At 33.5% G+C, this 20,604-nt stretch overlaps 2 protein-coding genes across 3 annotated transcripts in view; one reads left to right on the top strand and one right to left on the bottom strand.

Annotated features, from left to right (window-relative positions):
- ptc (protein patched) overlaps positions 1–20,604 on the bottom strand; it is a 249,300-nt gene that overhangs the window by 209,263 nt on the left and 19,433 nt on the right. The gene's annotated exons all lie outside the window — the stretch shown is intronic.
- LOC138693015 (uncharacterized) lies at positions 158–5,185 on the top strand. 2 transcript variants are annotated; one of them, XM_069816536.1, is made up of 8 exons: positions 158–766; positions 1,732–1,891; positions 1,992–2,655; positions 2,905–3,116; positions 3,224–3,318; positions 3,484–3,673; positions 3,765–3,992; positions 4,119–5,185. In XM_069816536.1, the coding sequence occupies exons 4-7, from the start codon at positions 2,961–2,963 to the stop codon at positions 3,945–3,947; spliced, it is 624 nt and encodes a 207-aa protein (XP_069672637.1). In that variant the 5' UTR covers positions 158–766; positions 1,732–1,891; positions 1,992–2,655; positions 2,905–2,960; the 3' UTR covers positions 3,948–3,992; positions 4,119–5,185. The 2 variants fall into 2 exon arrangements, with proteins under 2 accessions (XP_069672637.1, XP_069672628.1); XM_069816527.1 differs by having other exon boundaries at positions 159–766; positions 3,765–5,185.

Here is a 20,604-nt window from a genome sequence, read left to right as displayed (position 1 = left end):
AGGGCTTCTACCCTCCCCTACAGCGAAGGTCGAAGAAGAGCCTTGAAAAAACCGCGTCCTTCAGAGCCCTTCCTTTCTCCTATAGGGAAGACCAGGTAACTTGATACCCTAAGGGTGAAACCTAACCATTTTTCCCCCATTACTACATATGCTAGTGGATTATGGTGATTTTCTAGTTTGAAGGTTGAATTTTCTTTTGCCAACTTCGTTTCGAATTTCGGTACTGGCAAATACTGCAACTGGTAGTGTTTTTGTAACTGTTATGTTGGTGTTACTGTCATACTCCTTGTATGCATTCTCAGTACTGGCGTTGTTGAAAACTGAATGGTTCTAGATTTCTGAGTCGGTTACTGAAAGATAGTGAAATTCGAACTTATTAATAATTAATTAATATTAGTATTAATATTAATACATAATAGTTATTTTATGTGTTGCGTTGTGGTTATAATTGAAGAATAGTCAGATAAGTACAATTAGTTATAATATTATACTTGGGTGTGATAATGCACGTGGGTAGGCCTAATTGATAAAAATACCATTTCACATTTTAATGAATTTCTTTCGTGTTTAGATTTTTATTACAATAATGTCAAAGAGAGGAAATAGCGTGGCAGTGACTCCTCCAAGGAAGAAAATGTGTGCCATTCAGAGTACGCTTCAGGAATCTATAGTTCACATGTATAATGAGTTGAAGAAAGAAGATAATGAAGAAGGAATTATGCGAACGGAGACAGCAACTATAACCAGAATATCAAAATTATTAGGAGTAAGTATTCTTAAGCATATATTTCAAAGTGGTATTCAGTTTTAGGAGTTTCTACTAATAATTTCATGTGGTCAAATAAAACATATTTTTAGGTTATGTATCTAGAAAATAACTGTTTAATCAAGTCAGTGAATTTCATATTGCCAGACAAAATACATTTAAGATACTGCAATACTGCAGTAGGTGATAGCTTAAATACATTTACAAATTACACGAATAAATAATCAAACAGCACGAAAGTAAATTTCCGGTTTTCTGTGTTGCTATTAAATTAACCGTTCAGATCACAATTTACATGCCACATCGACCGAAGAAAATACAATTCATATTGTTGTAATTACTATCTTGATATTTCAGCAAATATTACATGAATGTTGGCCTGTTATGGTGCTTAAAAAATAATTCAGTTTTATATAATAACCGGGTACTCTATAAACTTAGAAACATTGACTCTGACTGAATAATTTATTCATGACTTGTCTAAGTAATATTAAATGTGATGTTCCTTCAGAAAAGCTACCCCATTCAATCTACTTCTTACATATATAACACTTGAGAGATCCAGGACACACTACTGGGAAACTAATCATTTCTCTTCATCCTGGACCTCTCGCATGTCATATTGGTAATTAGTAACAAGTTTGAGGGAGGGACAATAACATTGTATTAGAATATACAGGTAAGTGGCAAAGGATTTTTGTGCTGAAAGTATTTGTGGCTGTGAACTAAAACCACGTGTTCATCACTATGTAGATATCACAGAAATCAGTGAAACAAAATAAAATTATGTCTTTCATGTAGGTTTTCTGGAGAATTACCTAAATATTAGCCCACTTAAACCTATCGTAGACTCAACCTGACATGTTGATCATTTTCTATTCATATGGCCCTAAATGTTGGTGTCATGCATGAATTTTATGATATAACAATTTTTAGAAGCATTATGTTATTGTTTATTATTGCAGCTTGGCTTCGCTACAATTAGGAGAGTGATAACCAATTCACAGAAGAGGACCCCACTTGTGACACCAGGAAAACATAGACTACGTAAACGTCCAGTAACTGATGCTGATGATTTTACGAAAGATGCAATTGCGAGATTTATTTATGACAAGTTACATAAAGGTAGGGAACTTACAGGAATTATTGTGTTGATTTATGCAATGTAATTTTAATATTAGTCATATGTATAAAAATCTGGCATAATTTTTATTTATTATTACAGGGGAAGTAGTAACAGCAGCAAAAGTTCTTGAACATATGAATGGTAATTATGAAACATATTTATTTAGAGGATCCCTATCATCGGTGAAAAGAATTTTGAAAGAGATGAAATTTGTATGGAGCAAAGGGGATCCTTATGCACATGTACGGGAAAGTGAAGTTATTCGTTTTAAAAGGTCATGCTTTTTGAGGGAGTATGTAAGGAATGTGGTAAGTAAGAACCCTAAACCCGTAGTATTCTTGGATGAGACTTGGATTTTTATGAATGGTAAGTTTCAATGTATTGTGAGACATTGAATGATTGAATTTTTTACTAACAAATAGATTAACATTTATGTGCAATATGAAATTGCAATTAATATAGCTACCAGTCATGAATTCAGGTGAGAACAACATGTTTAGCAATTAATAGTTTCATATTATAACTAGAGGTTAGTTATAAAATTCTTGAACGGTTTTGCTGTGTTTGAAATTTTAGTGTCTCTTAAGAGTTTCAATGTGAATTGCTTTTCTCTCTCTGTTTTTTTTAATAGGATCACCCACTTATTCATGGAGTAAAGCAGGTGAAGTGTCCAGCGATGTGAAAGGTGTTATTCGTAGGCCTACAAATGAGGGTGGAAGATTAGTTATTATTCATGCCGGAACAAAAGAAGGATTTATACCAGGTAACTCATATTGATATTGTACATAAATTTGGCAAGAGTAATTTCTTTAAGACAGGGTACAAAAATATAAAAGTTAGCGACTAAATAAGAAATTGGAAAAGCCTTTCACCAAAGAGGATCTCATGTTATGTCTTATGGGCTGAGGTGTAATTGCAATAAATGAATAAATCTGTCTGTTTTATTTTCTTTAATTAAATACTGTGGAGTCATGTGACGAAACTGTATGCCCATGTATCATTTTTATTGCAGGTGCTGATTTAATTTTTTCATGTAACTTAAAGAAAAGTCAGGACTACCACAGTGCTATGAATGGGCCTGTGTTTGAGAAGTGGGTGGAAACACAGTTGATTGTTGGCCTCAGAACATTAGGGCAATGTGTTATTGTCATGGACAATGCTTCATATCATAGCAGACTTGTGGAAAATCAGCCAACAACAAAGTGGAGGAAAGAGCAACTACTGGTGATTGCAATTGAATATAATAGATTTGTTGAACTAAATGATAAGAGTTGATGGTGTGACATTATCTTTTCATATTATATTGCAATATTAATTTTCATATTTTACAGTCATGGTTGAGGCAGAATGGTGTATCACCACCAGAAAATGCAACGAGGGTTGAACTTCAGAGATTATGCATTATCCATCGAAACAGTTTGAAGAGGTACTAAATACTCAAATTTATTGTAGCTGCATTCTTTTCATATTCAGACACTACTCCTACTTAGCTCCAATTAGTACAATAGATCTCGGTCATGGTGCTTGGCTGGTCACACCACCCTTATTTACAAATATATAACTCCAATTATATTTTATATATTTTTTACAGGTATGTCGTCGATGAGATGCTGCAAAATGAAGGTCATATTGTCATCAGACTTCCTCCATACCACTCCTTTTTTAATCCCATAGAACTGGTGTGGTCTGTGTCAAAGCACTATTATAACAAAACTGTGGTATCTCGGCCAGGTCAAGGTCTAGATAGAGCAAAATTTGTTTGGAAGGAGGCTCTCAGTAAGGTAAGTCAAAGAGAAGTATTACTGAATTCAAACACACATACACTCTCAGACACTTGCCAATTTGCCATATGTAAATCCTTGTATGTGATAGGTGACAAAAGAAATTTGGAGCAACGAAGTGAAACATACTGAGAAGAAAATAATGCAGTATTTCAACGAAGAAGTGAAGGACGTCCCTGAAATACAAGAATTCATCATTAATCATGCCGACAGCAGCGACTCAGAAGATGACGCAGAAGAAGAGGAGGCGTTGGCTACACCTTTAGACAATTAGGCTTTCACCACCACCACCACCACCACCACCACCACCACCACTACTGTTATTATTATTACTATTATGATTATTATTATGACCATTATTATTATTTCAACCGTTTATCTTATTTCTTGTGGTTAGGCATACACCTACATCTACTCATAACTTGCTACTTCTTTGTTCTTTCAGGTGAAATTGAATCTACATAAGAATCCTAAGACAACAGAGCCGTGCCAATTACTGTTCTGAAGTGGCCTTGTTTTGTGTGTTGTATCTATATTCAATTAATTCTTTTAGTTTTTTTTCTTAATGTAATGAAATTGTTGATTGATTGATACCCAATGCTCAGCAGTTGGTGTTATTTGTTATCTTGCACTCCAATATTTAGCAGGATGACTGAAAGTTGAGTAAAGTTGGACAGTCAAGACAATTATCGATATCTTCATTGAGATTTCAGAAATGACATATGGGGGATTATGAAATATCAGTTCTTTGTACATGTTTGAGGCAATCATGGTCTGTGATAGTATGAGTTCTGCCACTGTAGTTTTTCATAGAAGTTCACTTATTACATTATGTGTATTATTTTTACTGTGTATTGTACTACATTTTTGTTTTGCTTAATTGATGAAATGTATATGCTTTAAATTAAGTAGTAGTCTGTATAGCACAATTGATGAATTGTTTATGCTTGTAATTTGAAGTAATTTGCATGATATGTATTGTCAGTTTTTCAACTCATTGAATTGTGTATGCTTTTAAATTGAATTAACTTACTTGCTATGTATTACATTTTATAGCTTAACTGATGAATAATCGTTTAGGTTTGTTAATTTTATAATCTGATTGCTATTTACTTTATATTTTTAGTAGAGCCACCAATGTAGCTCAGTCGACAGACTCGTTGGCCTGCTGATTCGGAGCTGCATTCGAGCTTAGGTTGGATCCCCCGTTTGGTCTGATTGGTTTTTCTCCCCGTCATGGAGCAGCTGCCAGGTGGCCTGTTGCAGGTCCTCAGCCTCAACTCACTTCATCCCCGTTTGGTCTGATTACCTGGTTGGGGTTTTCCGAGGTTTTCCCCAACCATAAGGCAAATGCCAGGTAATCTGTTGGCGAATCCTCGGCCTCACTACATCTCGCCTAAAATTGTAAAATAATAAAAATTGTAATCTTGTAAACTTTTTGACTTGTTCCAACTCTTAAAGCTTCATTGCTAATGTAAGATCTATGCAATATAATAAATGAAATGAAAAGTATTATCCAGTTTTTTTCATTTGCTTTAGAAGCATTCTGATTTTTGTTATGACATTGTCATGTTCTGATCTTGTTATTCTTTTAACAGTGTGGTAAGATGCAGGTATAGATAACCTTACAGTAATTTTGCTACCTTTCAGCTACCTCATTACCTCCCACTCTATAAAGTTCAGGGATCCACTGAAGTACCAATTGTTGTTGTAATTCGACCAGTTTTCGTAAAATTTTAAAACATTGTAAAATATTGAGATTTCTTGCTGTTACATCCAATACTATAGCAAGAATATCTGTTTTTCAATCTGATAGTATGACAGCCTTTTCAAATTTATGAGATACTGGAGAGTTTGTAAGCTTGAAAGTGTATCTGAATTTTCACTGTCAAAATTAGTCACTGTTGGAATATAATTCCCTGTAAAAGGGAATATACTAGTATTGTACTACAACACCACTACATCTGTGGCTTGATAAACAGGATCCATGGATAAAATACTGTATGTAGCCACTGACTGACCAGATTATTTATCGTTTATAATGATTTTTAAAATGTCTGGAGAAATATCACATTTCTTAACATCATCTGTTAAAGTTAACGTATATAATATTCATTTTCATATAACTTGGGATTGTGTTTTATTAGTAAAGTTTACTTTAACTGAGCAAGTTTGAGTTCTGTGTTGGGATTTTGGCTCAGTTTATTAATATTTGTGGACTGTGATTTTTTGTTCTAGACAACCATATTATCTGCAAATGATGAGATTATCATAAGATCTATTTCTTTTGTGAGATCATCGACATTAATATTGGAAAATGTATTCCTGAAAACAACAATGTGGGAAGCCCAGATGAATCTGTCTCTATTTATATATTTGTCATATTTGTGACAATGAATCGAATAACCAAGTCACTGACCCAGTGTAACATTTTATCTTGGACACCCTAAGTTTGCAATTTCTTAAGTGGTTTATATCTACAGAGACATATGATCCTTGAAAATAAATTGCTAAGGTGTCTTGTTTTCTGTTTAAAATATCTTTAATATCTTGACTAAAATTAAAAATCTGTCCATTTGTTGAATGTAATTCTCTAAAGTTAACTCAATGAGATGAAAGTTAGTTACTAGATTCCAGGAACCAATTCAATCTATGAAATCATCTCTTCCATAATTTTGGCTATCATACTAGTAAGTGGTATCTGTCGATAACTCGAAAAGATATTAGTTGAATAATTGCTTTTCAAAATTGATGTTATGTTAGATTTTCTCCACACAGACATTGTATTTTAGATGAGATTACAAGATGAAAGTATAGAGTTTGCCAACATGTTTAAGAAAATCAGCATGTGTATTGTCTAGACTTGGAGATGTTTTGGGTCTTACGTTATTAAATTAATAGTAATATTCAGTTCTTCATTAAATGTTGTTATATAAAGTAGATTGTAGATTTAATATTTCTTTCAGTTTTTCCTTAATTGTAGAAAAAGTAATTAAAATTATAAATACACCTAATAAACCAAAACCCCCTAATTTCAACAATACACTATTTTGTTCCCTTGTACAGCTTGTAGATAATTTTTAATTATAGTTATCAGCGTAATATTTATTAAACTTATCGGCTATTTTACTTCGTTTGAAAGATGTTATTGTGTACAAAAAGCGTTTTTGGATGATCGTTTTATGCTGTATGTTGTGTATAAATCTGTTTTCTGACCATCTCTTCTGTGTAATCCATATTTTGTATAGAATTAATAAAATACTCTTGGTAGTAATTATTTTTAATTGAGTACCTAATTTTCACCATCTCACATTTCTTGAATCATTTGTTTTTCTTATTTAAATTTAGGACAGAAGAGCCAAAAGAGACTTCACAGTTATGTATCATACATTTTTTCAATGACAGACGTGGAGTTGCAGAAATAATACAATAATACAAATGAGTTTTATTATCATAATCTCCTGTGTAAGTGTAACATTACTAAGCAATTTACAAACAAACAAACGAATGAAATCTTTAAAAGAGGTGTCTAGAAGTGAAATTACTTATGGCTTTTAAGGAGCAAAATTATTTTTGTAAGTTGATTTATTATTATTATTTAGTTTTAGCCTATTTGTATTATATTTCCTTACTTTTCCTTACCATGTCCTTTCCTTACTAATTTCAAAAGATAATCAGAGATTCATTCGAATTCCAATCAAAAGTCAATTGGTTATTAATTTATCTACCTTTTGGAAGTAAATGTACGGTGAAATCTTTGAAGTGACAATAATATAATTTGTCTAGGAACAGATTTGATTCTTGAATGTATTATGTACTATACTTTGTTGTATATTTACATCTAGTAACCTATTAATGCTAATAATAATGCAATAATAATGTAAAGGAATAAAAAAAAATAGAACATAGCAACACACTTTTCATGTGATTTATTTCCTCCATTTCTCATATAGTTCGCCTACGAAAATACAGTACATTAAAAATTATTATTGAAACTATTCAGAATAACCTTCCAACATAAGGGTAAAGTACGGTGAGTTAAGAAGTCATTCAGTACATAGGATCGTGATTTTACTACATGTGGTGATATCTGGTAACAGTTGGCAACACTGACAAGACGGAAATATTTGCTATTTGGGAACTGAACTTACGTGAACTTCAGTATATCTACCACCCACCCACTCGCACACAGCGAATGAACTCTTTACCAACATTCTTTCGACCACCGTGAAATATTATACGTAGCTTATTGAGCATCGTACAAAGCATCGATGGTGTTTTACAATACACTTGAAATTGTTTGCTGTTTTTTTAAACGTGTATTATGGTTAATTCTGTAGGCCTATGTATTTTTCAAGCGTTCAATTACAAAATTGAATAATTCAAAACAAAGGAGCTAACATTTACGCTATTATTTTATTACTAGACTTCGAAGTTGAGTTACATATTATATTCTCAAGTTAAGTAATAATAATAATCCGTGGCGCTATAGCCCGTGAAGGGCCTAGACCGACCAGCCGGCTGCTGGCTTCACGCCCACATGCCGAAGCAGAGGTGGACGATCATCCAACCAGAATGGAGGTATCGTGTGGTTAGAACGATGATCCCCCCAGCCGTTATAGCTGGTATTCGCAACCGGATTTCGCTACCTATCGTAGCTCCCCAAGTGCATCACGATGCTGGGTGGGCACCGGTCCCATACACTGGCCGAAATTTCATGAGAAAATTTCTTCCTCCATGAGGACTCGAACCAGCGCGCATTCCGTAACGCGAGTCCTAGGCGGGATGCCTTAGACCGCGAAGCCACGGCGCGGGACCTCAAGTTAAGTACCTACATACAGAATAATACAGTGTTTACAAAGCAGCTGACAAGGTAGCTATCTCCCCTCATACACACATAGTCAGTTAGATTGTATTGTATTGTATTTATTAACATTCCATGGTATTCATACATTGCTTCACAGCTAGAATATGGAACAAGTCAAAAAACTTAATACTACTATAAAGTCTTAATTTATAGTCACGGTCTAGTTGAAATATATAGGCTACAGAGGAAGTTTACAATATAGTCTAATAGTACAACAATTTCATGAAGCGTTATTGAATGTCATGAATTCACCTACAGAATAGGTGTGAGAAATTAGGTACTTCTTTAGTTTGGCCCTAAATAATCTTATATTTTGAGTTTCATTTTTTATATCGACAGGGAGGCTATTAAAAATGTTTACTGTCATATAACGTACTCCTTTTTGATAGCACGATACACTTGCAGATGGAGTATGAAAGTCATTTTCTGACATGCATTTATGCTGCGAACTGTTGAATTAGTTACAAAGTTTTCACGATTACATACGAGGAAGATTATTAATGAAAAAATTTACTGACAAGCCTTGGGCATTATTTGTAGTTTTTTGAAAATAATCCTACAAGATTCCTTAGATTTGGCACCTACTATTATTCTAATTACTCTTTTTTGTAATAGGAATATACTGTTACTATCAATGGAATTTCCCCAGAATATTATTCCAAAACTCATTACTGAGTGGAAGTATGCAAAGTAGGCCTATATTGTTTTTAAGGTATTGATATTTACTATCTTTTGCATAGATCTAATAGCAAAACATGCTGAATTTAGTTTGGGGGTAATTTCTTTAATATGATTTTTCCAATTTAACACATTATCGATTTTTAAGCCAAGAAATTTGGTTGTTGTTGTTTCTAATAGGAATCTATTATTAATTATTGCGCTTGAGATTTGCGAGGTTGAATTTGCACAGGATTTAAATTGAATTATGTTAGTTTTGTTACAGTTTAATACTAATTTATTGACTGAGAACCAGTCACATATTTTGAAGAGAACTTCCTCTGTTGAAGATTGGAATGTGTTGGAGTTATTGGCTGTAATTACTATATTTGTGTCATCTGCAAATAATATGGGATGACCTACATCTTTTATTAGGGGGGCAAGATCATTTATGAACACTAGAAAAAGTAGGGGACCTAATATTGATCCTTGAGGGCTTTTGTAGTACAGGCCGAGCAAGGAAAAAAAAATATACGTTCGCCCGAAGGATAAATGTAAATATTATATTGGTTAGAATTCATTGTATTATCGTCTCTCGGGTGTAGAAACGTACTATTTCTCTTAGGCTTACAAACAGTTATATAGGAAAATACTATTTTTACAAAGATACTTTGTAACAATTTTATGGTGCTGGTGGTCGTGGTGGTGATAGGTCACAGATATAGAACAATCTTCGAATGAATATTAAAATTATTCTGATCTACATTTCGTTATGTGAGGGGAAAAATAAAATTTAAATTATAATAGTACATTATGCAACGAGCCTATAATGGTAGTAATTAAGACGCGAGTATGTTTATGAAACGAGCGCAAGCGACTTTCATAATTTTCATACGAGCGTCTTAATTACCATTATAAGCAAGTTTCATACGACTTTTCATGCTCGACCATATTTCTAACTTGAAATTATTCATAAGTATTCATGTTCTTATATGACTGGGGAGCGGAACTGACCTTGTGCAATATCTCGTAAATTGTGAGATGTGCGCAGACGCGAAAGTATTGATTTTTTCCTAGAAACAAATGTCATTGACCTTGATATAATCTAGAGAGTAAAATAAAGTTTAATCTTGATATAACCTTGAAATTGGTTTAGACATTGAAAAACGAGATAACAAATTGTATTTATTTATTTGAATATTATTTACAATTAACGCTAATTATTATAGTAACAGAACATAACCTTCTGCGACAGTACTGGATTTCCAGCCTCCGTGACGTTTCGCTAGTTGTCTTTCGATTGCATATCCGAGAATAATCGATACTTGCGCTTTCATATTGCTACAATGGTGTCTTCTGATTGGTGGAACACCTGAACTTTAATGAATAGGTGTACTTTAATGAGGTCCATTAAAAGGTTGCTACCAGGTGTATAATTACTACATTTCGGCATGGTCGAGCATAAAAAAAAATAAAATTGCCCCAAGACCCATACTACTTAAAGTAACTTTATTATTTCTCGTAATAGTGTCTTCTACTACATCTGAGCCTCTGTGATCAACATTTCTTTGAAATCTGAAATGTACGAGGAGAGAGCAAATTGTACCATTGCATGTTCGTGTACTATAATTGAAAGTATAAACAACAAAGATTGTAAGTGCACAGAACGAAATTGTTCAGGAGAGGCATTTTACTCCATGCAAATCATATAGTCTACTACTGATGACAACTGTGACTCTATACATTAACTAGGGCCTACTTTCACTTCGAATTTCAACGTATGACTTTTGTAGGTTATCGGACTTCACACATAGGCCTACAACCTGTTTTTACAGCCATTTAAAAATGACGAAAATGACTCCTATAATCTTTCTTATTTACACTCTTCAATTATTATTAATGACTACTTACTGAAGTTATTTTTTTTCAAAAGATAAGACAATGTATCAGAATTTCCAGTACATACGAGTATTAAAAGAGTAGAAAAAGAGTATAATAAAAAACCATGTAGTTGTGGGTATAACTTAAGCTACGACAAAATCAAATGCAGTCTGTTATATTTTCACAACTTTCCCATGGCTTAAACCAGTGATTTCAAAGCAAGCGCATTTTTCTGACCTTGACGTCGTGCGCGGGCAGCAAGCGCTAAGTATGGAAAGAGGAAGGGTTGTGTATATGAATAAGCAACCTGTTGGATTAAGAAAACAGTGGTTCACAAACTTCAAACGGAACGTGAAATTTTATGTCGTTATTTTTATATGGCTTCTTTCTGTTAAATATTATCTATATTGTCTGTAAAACAAAAGTACTAACACTAATTTCTTAATATTGCACTTGTGTTTTAAATCTTAATAACATAATAGAGAGTTAAGAAGGAATATTCACTTAAATTCCATAGTAGTATAATATTATACTGTATTACAACTCATCATTCATAAAGAAAGTGATATTCCAAAGAAAGAGATTGAGTATGACATGATAAGTTGGAATTTACATTGACAGTGTCTTTAGCCTTACAAAAGTAATCAATAAACTAATCAAGACAATATTACAGTACAAAGCAAAGTTACTTAGGTACTGCATCTGTTTTAAGTGTAACTAATATTACATAACAAAACTCTTATCGCATTATGCTTTTAAGGTGATATTTGTGAGCAACTTCCTATCATCAGAATATTAAATTATTTTCTTGAAATCTGCTGAAGCTATAGAGCTGACATTTTTACAACACATGGGCACGTATCTTTTGCTTATGATGTAACAGTAGTTACTTTGTTAATTCATTTCCTTACAAACAATTTCCATGCGAATATTTTCAAAATTTTCAATACACTATCTTCAGTAATACGTATATACGGTATATTAGATTTACGAAAACTTTCTGTAAGGCTACTAAATAAATAGGTCTATACCTAAAAATTTCACTCTTCTATACGAAAAGTTGAGAAAATATTTCTTTTGAATAAAAAAATCAAACTTGTGAAAAATGAGCATTAAAATTAAAACTTACATTCTTATAATGCACTTATACTTCTCAGGCAAATCTAAAAATTAACATGGATACAGTTTTAATAAGTTCCCTTCCATTTATCTATTGAATCAGTGCTGGCCATCCCTGAATATAGCTCGACTAAGGGGCATATACCACCTCTTTCGTCCGTCTCTTTCCTTTCCGCTGTAAAGCGCTCAGGCTCTCCTGGGCTCTAAAGCGCGCGCTTGCTCCTGTGAGCATCAATTGACATGCCTGGCTTAAACAATCAACTTTTAAAGTAAACACTTTCTGTTTTTAATTCACCGTGCTTTATTGATCAGAGAACTGCAACCCACAGTTTTACAATCATGGTCTCCCGATCTCTCAATAGAGAGTGATCAGAGCTAAAACTGCTTTGTTGAATTTGATTGAAGGTTAAAAAAAACTGCGTTTACTCCTCCCGGCACATAAAGGTTCTAATATTTTGTAAGCTGAACAAGACATTGTATCTTTCAGGAAAGACCTACACAGTTTTTGGTACCGTGTATTTCTAACGCCCACCGCCTTCTAAATCTCATAACCAATTTGTTCGGCAGTCCTTGCCTGATCGTAGACGCAGAGCTATTAAATTTTACGACCGTATACAAAACTCAGAAGTAGAGACAGATTACAAGCATCTGCTGGGGAATGTTGCTGTATTTGTCCTGGCTATTACAGCACACATGAACACGAAATAACTTTTTAATTTCCCATTATTCGACGGACTATAAAAAATTAATTTCAGTGCTCTCACATCAATGAACGTTCTCAAACATTGCTCATAAACGAAACGTGGATTTTCACATTTGTTTTTTCGTCTGTCTGTCTGTCTGTATCAGCAAATTTACCCGACTGTATTTCACAGTTGAAGGGAGATGTCTGACACAATATAATATCGTATTTTAAAACTCTCAACTATGGCTATTTTAATCACTGATTCTTTTTAGGTTTCGAACAGAGTTAACCAAATTTCTACATACTCATACCTTCTACACAACTAAGGCATTGTTTATGCCTGTAAATTGAAATATTCCACTTGATATGTATCGTACAATATTTTGTATCGCTCAACTAAAATATGCTGATAAATTTAATTAATACTAGTGGCTTGTGCAGCAAATGCTGCAAACTAAGTTCATTAGAAGTTCAAATACATTTCTTTTTAGATTTATTTTCAACGAAGAATACCAGATTTTTTGAAAGTTATTTGCTTCCATAGTCATGAAACATACTCCCTTTGAATGGTGTTTTTTTATGCCAAATACTTTTTCTTGAACGTATCTATCGTAAGTTCATGAGTTTCAATAGCAATATCGCTATTTTACATAAGTTTTGCAGTTTTTAGTAACATATATTATCTAGTATATAGCCGTTACTGGTTTTCCCTCAACCCAATATGAGCAAATTTCGGTGCTGGACTCCGGACTCATTTCACCGGCACTATCACCTTCATCTCATTCAGATGCTAAATAACCTAAGATGTTGATAAAGCGTCGTAAAATAACCTAATAAAATATAAAAAATAGACGTTACTCAATTAATTATAGAAATGAAGATCTAGTTTAATATATTCTCTACGTCTACTTATATAGGGACATCGTTTTATTTTTACTTCAATTTTTATTGTACCCGAGTTTTTAAATGTACTGTACTTCACTCCCACCTCCTCTACTAGTAAATTTCCAACCGTTCTCCATACAGAACCAAGCGTATACATTCAAAGTCGCCTTACGGTCGTCGTAAACACAAACAGTATTGAGTTAGTGAGTATATTACGTTCCAGAAGTATGTTCGCGTTTTCCAGTGATTAAAGAGCTTTCAATATTGAGAATATTCTCGCACAGGTACTGTCGTCGTATCCCAGTTTCCCCTACCCGCTTCTGCTCGCTCCTCTGTAAAGGCTAGTGGCTGGACTGTTTGAGCTCTTTTCTGAAAAGATTAATTTCTGTTAGGAATTGGACGTCTACGTACGAGTAATATTATACAACTGTTTAAAATAACTTAAATAAAGGGACCTCGTTAATTGTCACGTGATTTCCCTCCTTTCTAGGACTCTGCGACAAAATCACTTGGACGGATAGTAGATAGCATGTCTGAGTAATTTTATCTTTTCGGATCGGGCAGAAGTGAAGATTGAATTTACAGTACGTAAGGTACTCTTTTATGGAATACGTACAGAATTATTTCAACATGAGTTACTAGTTATCCAACTTTCATTATTTACTCTCATGTTGTTTTATGGTCTAGATATTAAAGTAATAACTATGTCAGCAATTGTATTCAATTAGAATTAGAGTCTGGCTGGGCGGAAGAGAAGGCCTACTGGCTTTAACTCTGCCAGATTAAATAAATAAATTATTAAATTCAATTAAATTAGTACGAAGGACGAAACTACTAATTGGAATCAGGTACAATAGTCTATAATGCGATAATACGCAAAAAAGAACTGAAGCCTGTATCGAAACGAACGGCCACCATTTTCAAAATTGTGTCTAAATATTCATATTATGATTATTTTTCAATTTAACTTCATTCCCTATATTGTACGCTAATGTGCTGTAGACAGTATAATATACACTGCATAATGAATACGTTCGAATTGATAGCTCAATTCGTGACTAAAAACACTTATTGTTAATACAGTACATATTTTGATTATACAAAAACCTAATGAAAATTACCAACTGAATATCGCGATACTTCCTAGTTTACGTAACTGGATGAACTACTTTTCTTCCTTCCTGTACTCATTTTTGCTGGCATTATCACATTCATCTCATTCAGACGCTAAATAACCTTAGCAGTTGATAAAGCGTCGTAAAATATCTAATTAAAAACACATGAACTTGACTGCTGAAAATTTGGAAATAACTCTTAGATACTTTGTGCCATTCGAAAAAGAACATGTAATTTTCAATTTTGATAGAGCATATTTTCAATATTTATATTTTTTCCTTCAGTGTACATGTTTGGCCATTTGATAATGCATGGACATTCTGTCTTTAGTTATCTGGTAGGATCGAAGAGGAAGCCTTACGGCGCCTACGATTTTAATTCTGTCAGATTAAATAAATACATAAATAAAAAAAAAAAAAACAAGTCGGTAGAATCCTGTTTGTAGAACTGTCGGTCGATTTTTCGGTCAGCGAACCGCGAACCACAGTTTGAATACCCGTTATTGAGAGATCATGCGACTGCACGACAATTGGCTTGCCACAATGCCACCCAGGTAGTATTGTTTTTGCCACTCCGCATGGCAGCGCCTCAGTACTGATCCAGCAGGCAAGGCGGAAGACGGTGCGCCGCGGTGTGTGTGGGCGGCCAGCACACGGCCTTGGTTCTGGGTCGTCGTCAGCTGGTCGCTGCCTGCTCCTCGACTGTTTTTCTTGGGTCAGTGAGCTACACCAGCGCCACATTCTCCTCTCTCTCATATCATTGAATACGCCGCTCACTCAACGCACTGGCTGCATGTAACCGCACGTAGACTATGTATTGTGTACATCATTTATGAAATTTTTATTACCGTGTGGACGTGACCTTCATTCATTGCAAACAAAATAGCAGCGACACCTTCCATCTCGTCACTGTCTAACTGCACTAATGCTGTAATGTAATGCAACCCTGTTCCGTAATGTTTTCTAATATTGTTTTTTCGAAAAGTGCCAGCGTATGATACATTCGAAAAATGTTCGAATATTGAATAATAATAATAATAATAATAATAATAATAATAATAATAACAATAATAATAATAATAGAATTGGTTATGCCTTTAAATTGAATTAACTTACTTCCTATGTATTATAAAGAGTGCGGCAAAACATCCTCCCTAATTTAAAGTTTAAATAAAGAACATATGGATCAAAATAAGGAAACTGTATTAATATGAATTGTATCTAAACAGAGGGAAATTTAGTTTTACATGCGTTGCCATAGTGGTACCAAATGACATGCGCAAAACAACAATAATTGAATAGGACATTTAATACACGGAATTGACATTCAATTAGTGCAAATTGTAATCTATAACGAATTCCAACTATGACGTGGACGGGTGAAGAACGTGCTTACGCTGTGGTTAAATGGTAATTCCGTTGTCGCTGCTCAGATGTTTCCCGGACGCTTAATTTCTTCACGTGGCGACGTCCCCTGGCCAGCACGATCACCAGATTTTGCATTCTGTGATATTTTTCTGCGGGGACAACTTAAGGCTGAGGTGTTCAAACATCGGCCGAGGACTTTGCCAGACCTAAGAAATGCAGTACAGGAAGAAATTGGTCTTATTCCTCAAGAAATGCTAGTTAGAGTGATGCAGAATTTCCGAAGTCGCATTCAACAATGCATTGATAGTGAAGAACACTACTTGAGAGACACGTTATTCAAAAAATGAAAAATTCTCATGTTAAGATACCATTCATATTAATAACGTTTCCTTATTTTGATTCATCTGTTTTTTATTTAAACCTGAAATTAGGGAGCATGTTTTGCCGCACGCTTTATTTTATAGCACAGCTGATGAATAATCATTTGGGTTTGTAAATTTAATAATCTGATTGGCTATGTACTGTATATTTTTTAGTAGAGACATCGATGTAGTTCAGTCGGCAGACTCGCTGGGCTGCTGATCCGGAGCAGCGCTCGGGCTTGGGTTGGATCCCCCGTTTGGTCTGATGCCGGGTGGTCTATGGCGAGTCCTCGGCCTCACTTCACTTCACTCCCGTTTGATCTGATTACCTGGTTGGGTTTTTCCTAGATTTTCCCCAACCATAAGGCAAATGCCAGGTAATCTGTTGGCGAATCTTCGGCCTCACCTCATCTCACTACATCTCGCCAAAAAATTGTAAAAAATTGAAATTAAAAAAAATTGTAATTGTAATCTAGTAAAATTTTGACTTGTTCCACGTCTCAAAGCTTCACTGCTAATGTAAAATCTATGAAATGAAAAAAAAAGAAATAATAATAATAATAATAATAATAATAATAATAATAATAATAATAATAATAATAATAATAATTGTGGTTCTGGCTGATACGTAAGTACATCTACAGGATTATCAGGCAGTACATCTCACTTGACGATATGTGTCAGAGGAAGATTGTTTGTATCCACCTGAAGTCTGATTGGCGTAGGCCTAATATGCACCTAATCGGCGATGTATGCAATAGAGGGGGAAAGGAACTGACCACCCTTCCCCATTATCTCTTGGCCTAGTTGCCTCATAAGTGGTGCCATGTTGGTATCACTTGTGAGTTTCAGACATGTCTTCGGACAGTTGACTAAACAACGGCAATAATAATAATAATAATAATAATAATAATAATAATAATAATAATAATAATAATGAATAATTGTGGCTCTGGCTGATATATACATCTACAATATTATCAGGCTATACATCTCACTTGACGGTATGTGACAGAGGAAGATTGTTTGTATACATCTGAAGTGTGATTAGTGTAGGTCTAGTATGTAGCTAATCGGCGATGTGTGCAATGGAGGAGGGGGGGAAGGAACTGGCAACCCTTCCCCATTATCTCCTGGTCTAGTTGCCTCTTAAGTGGTGCCTTCTAGGTATCACTTGTGAGGTCAGACATGTCTTCGGACACTTGACTAAACAACGACAATAATAATAATAATAATAATAATAATAATAATAATAATAATGTTACATTAACCGTCAGATTTAGCCTACATAAACCTGACATGGCACCTCATATGAAAATATGTTAATATTCATCAAATAATTCAGACGGTTACACACATCTGTACTGAATCGGGGCTAGAAAGAGCCCGGGGCTATGCATATTAAAATAAAAGTCTTCCTGTCTGAAATGTCTCTCTAATTTTAAACACGAAACAAGGTACGACCACAGTGTGTGTCTGCGTTCTTGAGGCGCTTCCGTCTTCGTCATCAAGCCGCCACTTTAATAACTTAATCAACATGTACAAGACATTTGGCAACCCGGCTCCTCCGTCTCACCCAAATAAACTCCCACCGAAAGGCATTCAGACAGTTTAATATGTTCGTATGTGAACATAATCAAGATAGGAACGCTGTCGAATAGAGTAGAAGCTAGGCAAGGTGCTTATCAAAGATAGAGGATTTTCTTATTTCCAATTTTTTCCATTTGTATTTTTAATTTCTTATATAAAAATGCACTCGAATAATTCTTGATTGTAAATCGCGAACTCTTTCGCAGTTATAAAACTACTCGAACTTTGAAATTTATGTGTAAATGTGTACGTATGTGTATATGTATTTAGGCTTATGTGTGTACAGTATATGAATACTACAGGAAGAGAACGTGCTACGTTAACCTATGTTGTGTTTACAGGGGAGAGTTTTTAAACTTGAACAACTTAATAATATTAAGCACGTTTTTTCATGGATTTTTAATGGAAAAATAAAACTCAGGATGAGGAGCTTGTGTTGAAATGCCATTTAAAATTCTTTAACGCGTTCTTTCTCTGTGATCTTCACTTATATCTGATTGTATGTATAATTATATTATGCGATCAACCATATTAGTCCAATCATATCGAAGAAATACAGCTTCGTCATTTTTTACTATAACGGTGCATGTAAAATCACCGCCAACCTACGAGAGATGAAATTCTGCATATGAGAGCTTGGTAGGAGATAAATTATTAAAAATATTAATAATAGTAATAATAATAGTAATAGTAATAATAATAGTAGGCCTACTCATAATGATAGTAATTATAATCAGTGATAAGTGATAATAATTGTAATGGTAATGATAATAGTACTAATAATATTAATTAGTGATAAGTGATAATAGTATAATAGTAATGATAATAATAATAGTAGTGATAGTAATAGTAATGGTAATGATAATAGTAATGAAAATAATGGTACTAATAATGATAGGAATTATAAATGATAAGTGATAATAATAATAGTAATGATAATAATAATAGTGATAATGATAATAGTAATGATAATAATAATAGTAGTCATAATGATAATAGTAATGAATAATGATAGTAATTAGAATCAATGATAAGTGATAACAATAATAGTAATGATAATAATATTAGTAGTCATGATGATAATAGTAATGAATAATAATAGTACTAATAACGATAGTAATAATAATCAGTGATGATAATAGTGACAATAATAGTAATGATAACGATAATATTAATAATAATTATGATCATAATAGTAATGATAATAGTAATAGTAATGATAGTAATTATAATTAGTGATGATAATCTTTGATAATAGTAATAATAGTATTAATAATATTACTAATAGTAATAATGATAGTAGTACAGTACTAATAATGATAGTAATTAAAATCAGTAATAATGATAGTAATTAATCAGTAATAATGATAGTAATTAAAATCAGTAATAATGATAGTAATAATAATGTTATTATTATTGATAATAGTAATAGTAGTGATAATAATAATGGTAATAATAATAGTAATGTTTATTTATTTATTTATTTTTGATATTTATGTGCTGGTGAACAGCTGTTGGTCAAATAAAATCCAGCACAGTAATACAAATAAAACATAGTTAAATAGTACAAAAAAGTTACAACATTGATATCATAAAAACTATAGTAGAACAAAGTTAACTACTGATAATGGTGAATAAAACTAATATAAATTAATAATTATCGAAATATACGACAATAATAGTACTGATGATAATGGTAATGATGATGATAAATAATAATAAATGATGATAAATAATAATAATAATAATAATAATAATAATAATAATAATAATAATAATAATAATAATAATGAGGAGGAGGATATGCGCTCGCCTTTAAGTCCGGTCGATTATCGTGTCAATGTGGAGAGCGTAGGGTAATTTGCGTCTTATGCAGGAAGGTTGGCAGGTCTGTAATATAACCACAAACTGATCATAAAGAGACCAGCGACCTACTTGCGATACGGCTCGTCTCTTGGAAGCATAAAAGGTCTCTTTGTGATGTATATTATGTGTATTTATGTAACGTATGCATATGTAGGCCTAACACATTCATTCATAGTGTTCTGCCCAAGGGCAGGTCTTTCACTGTAAGCCCAGCTTATAGTCTATAAAATGGAATAGATTTCTTGTTAGATAAGTTGAAAGTTTCTAGTACTTTTGAACATACACAGTAATTTAATATAACATCAAAACTAAACTATAAATTGTATGTAATAGCATAAAAATAACACAATTTTAGTAGCTACTATATATCATTCGTTATCTCGTGAAACCAAATTCAAGTATGCGCCGTAGCTTATAGTAGGAATCTTATGGTGGGGGTATGTGAGCTAGCTAGCTGCGAGTGATAGCGTAGCGAGGGGGGGAAGCTTCCCAGGCCACTTTCTTCTTCCCCTTATACGCAGGTAGGTTTCACGAGA

The sequence above is a fragment of the Periplaneta americana genome, chromosome 2 (assembly GCF_040183065.1).
Source record: "Periplaneta americana isolate PAMFEO1 chromosome 2, P.americana_PAMFEO1_priV1, whole genome shotgun sequence".
NCBI lineage: Eukaryota > Metazoa > Arthropoda > Insecta > Blattodea > Blattidae > Periplaneta > Periplaneta americana.
This window is presented reverse-complemented; position numbering and strand designations above follow the sequence as displayed.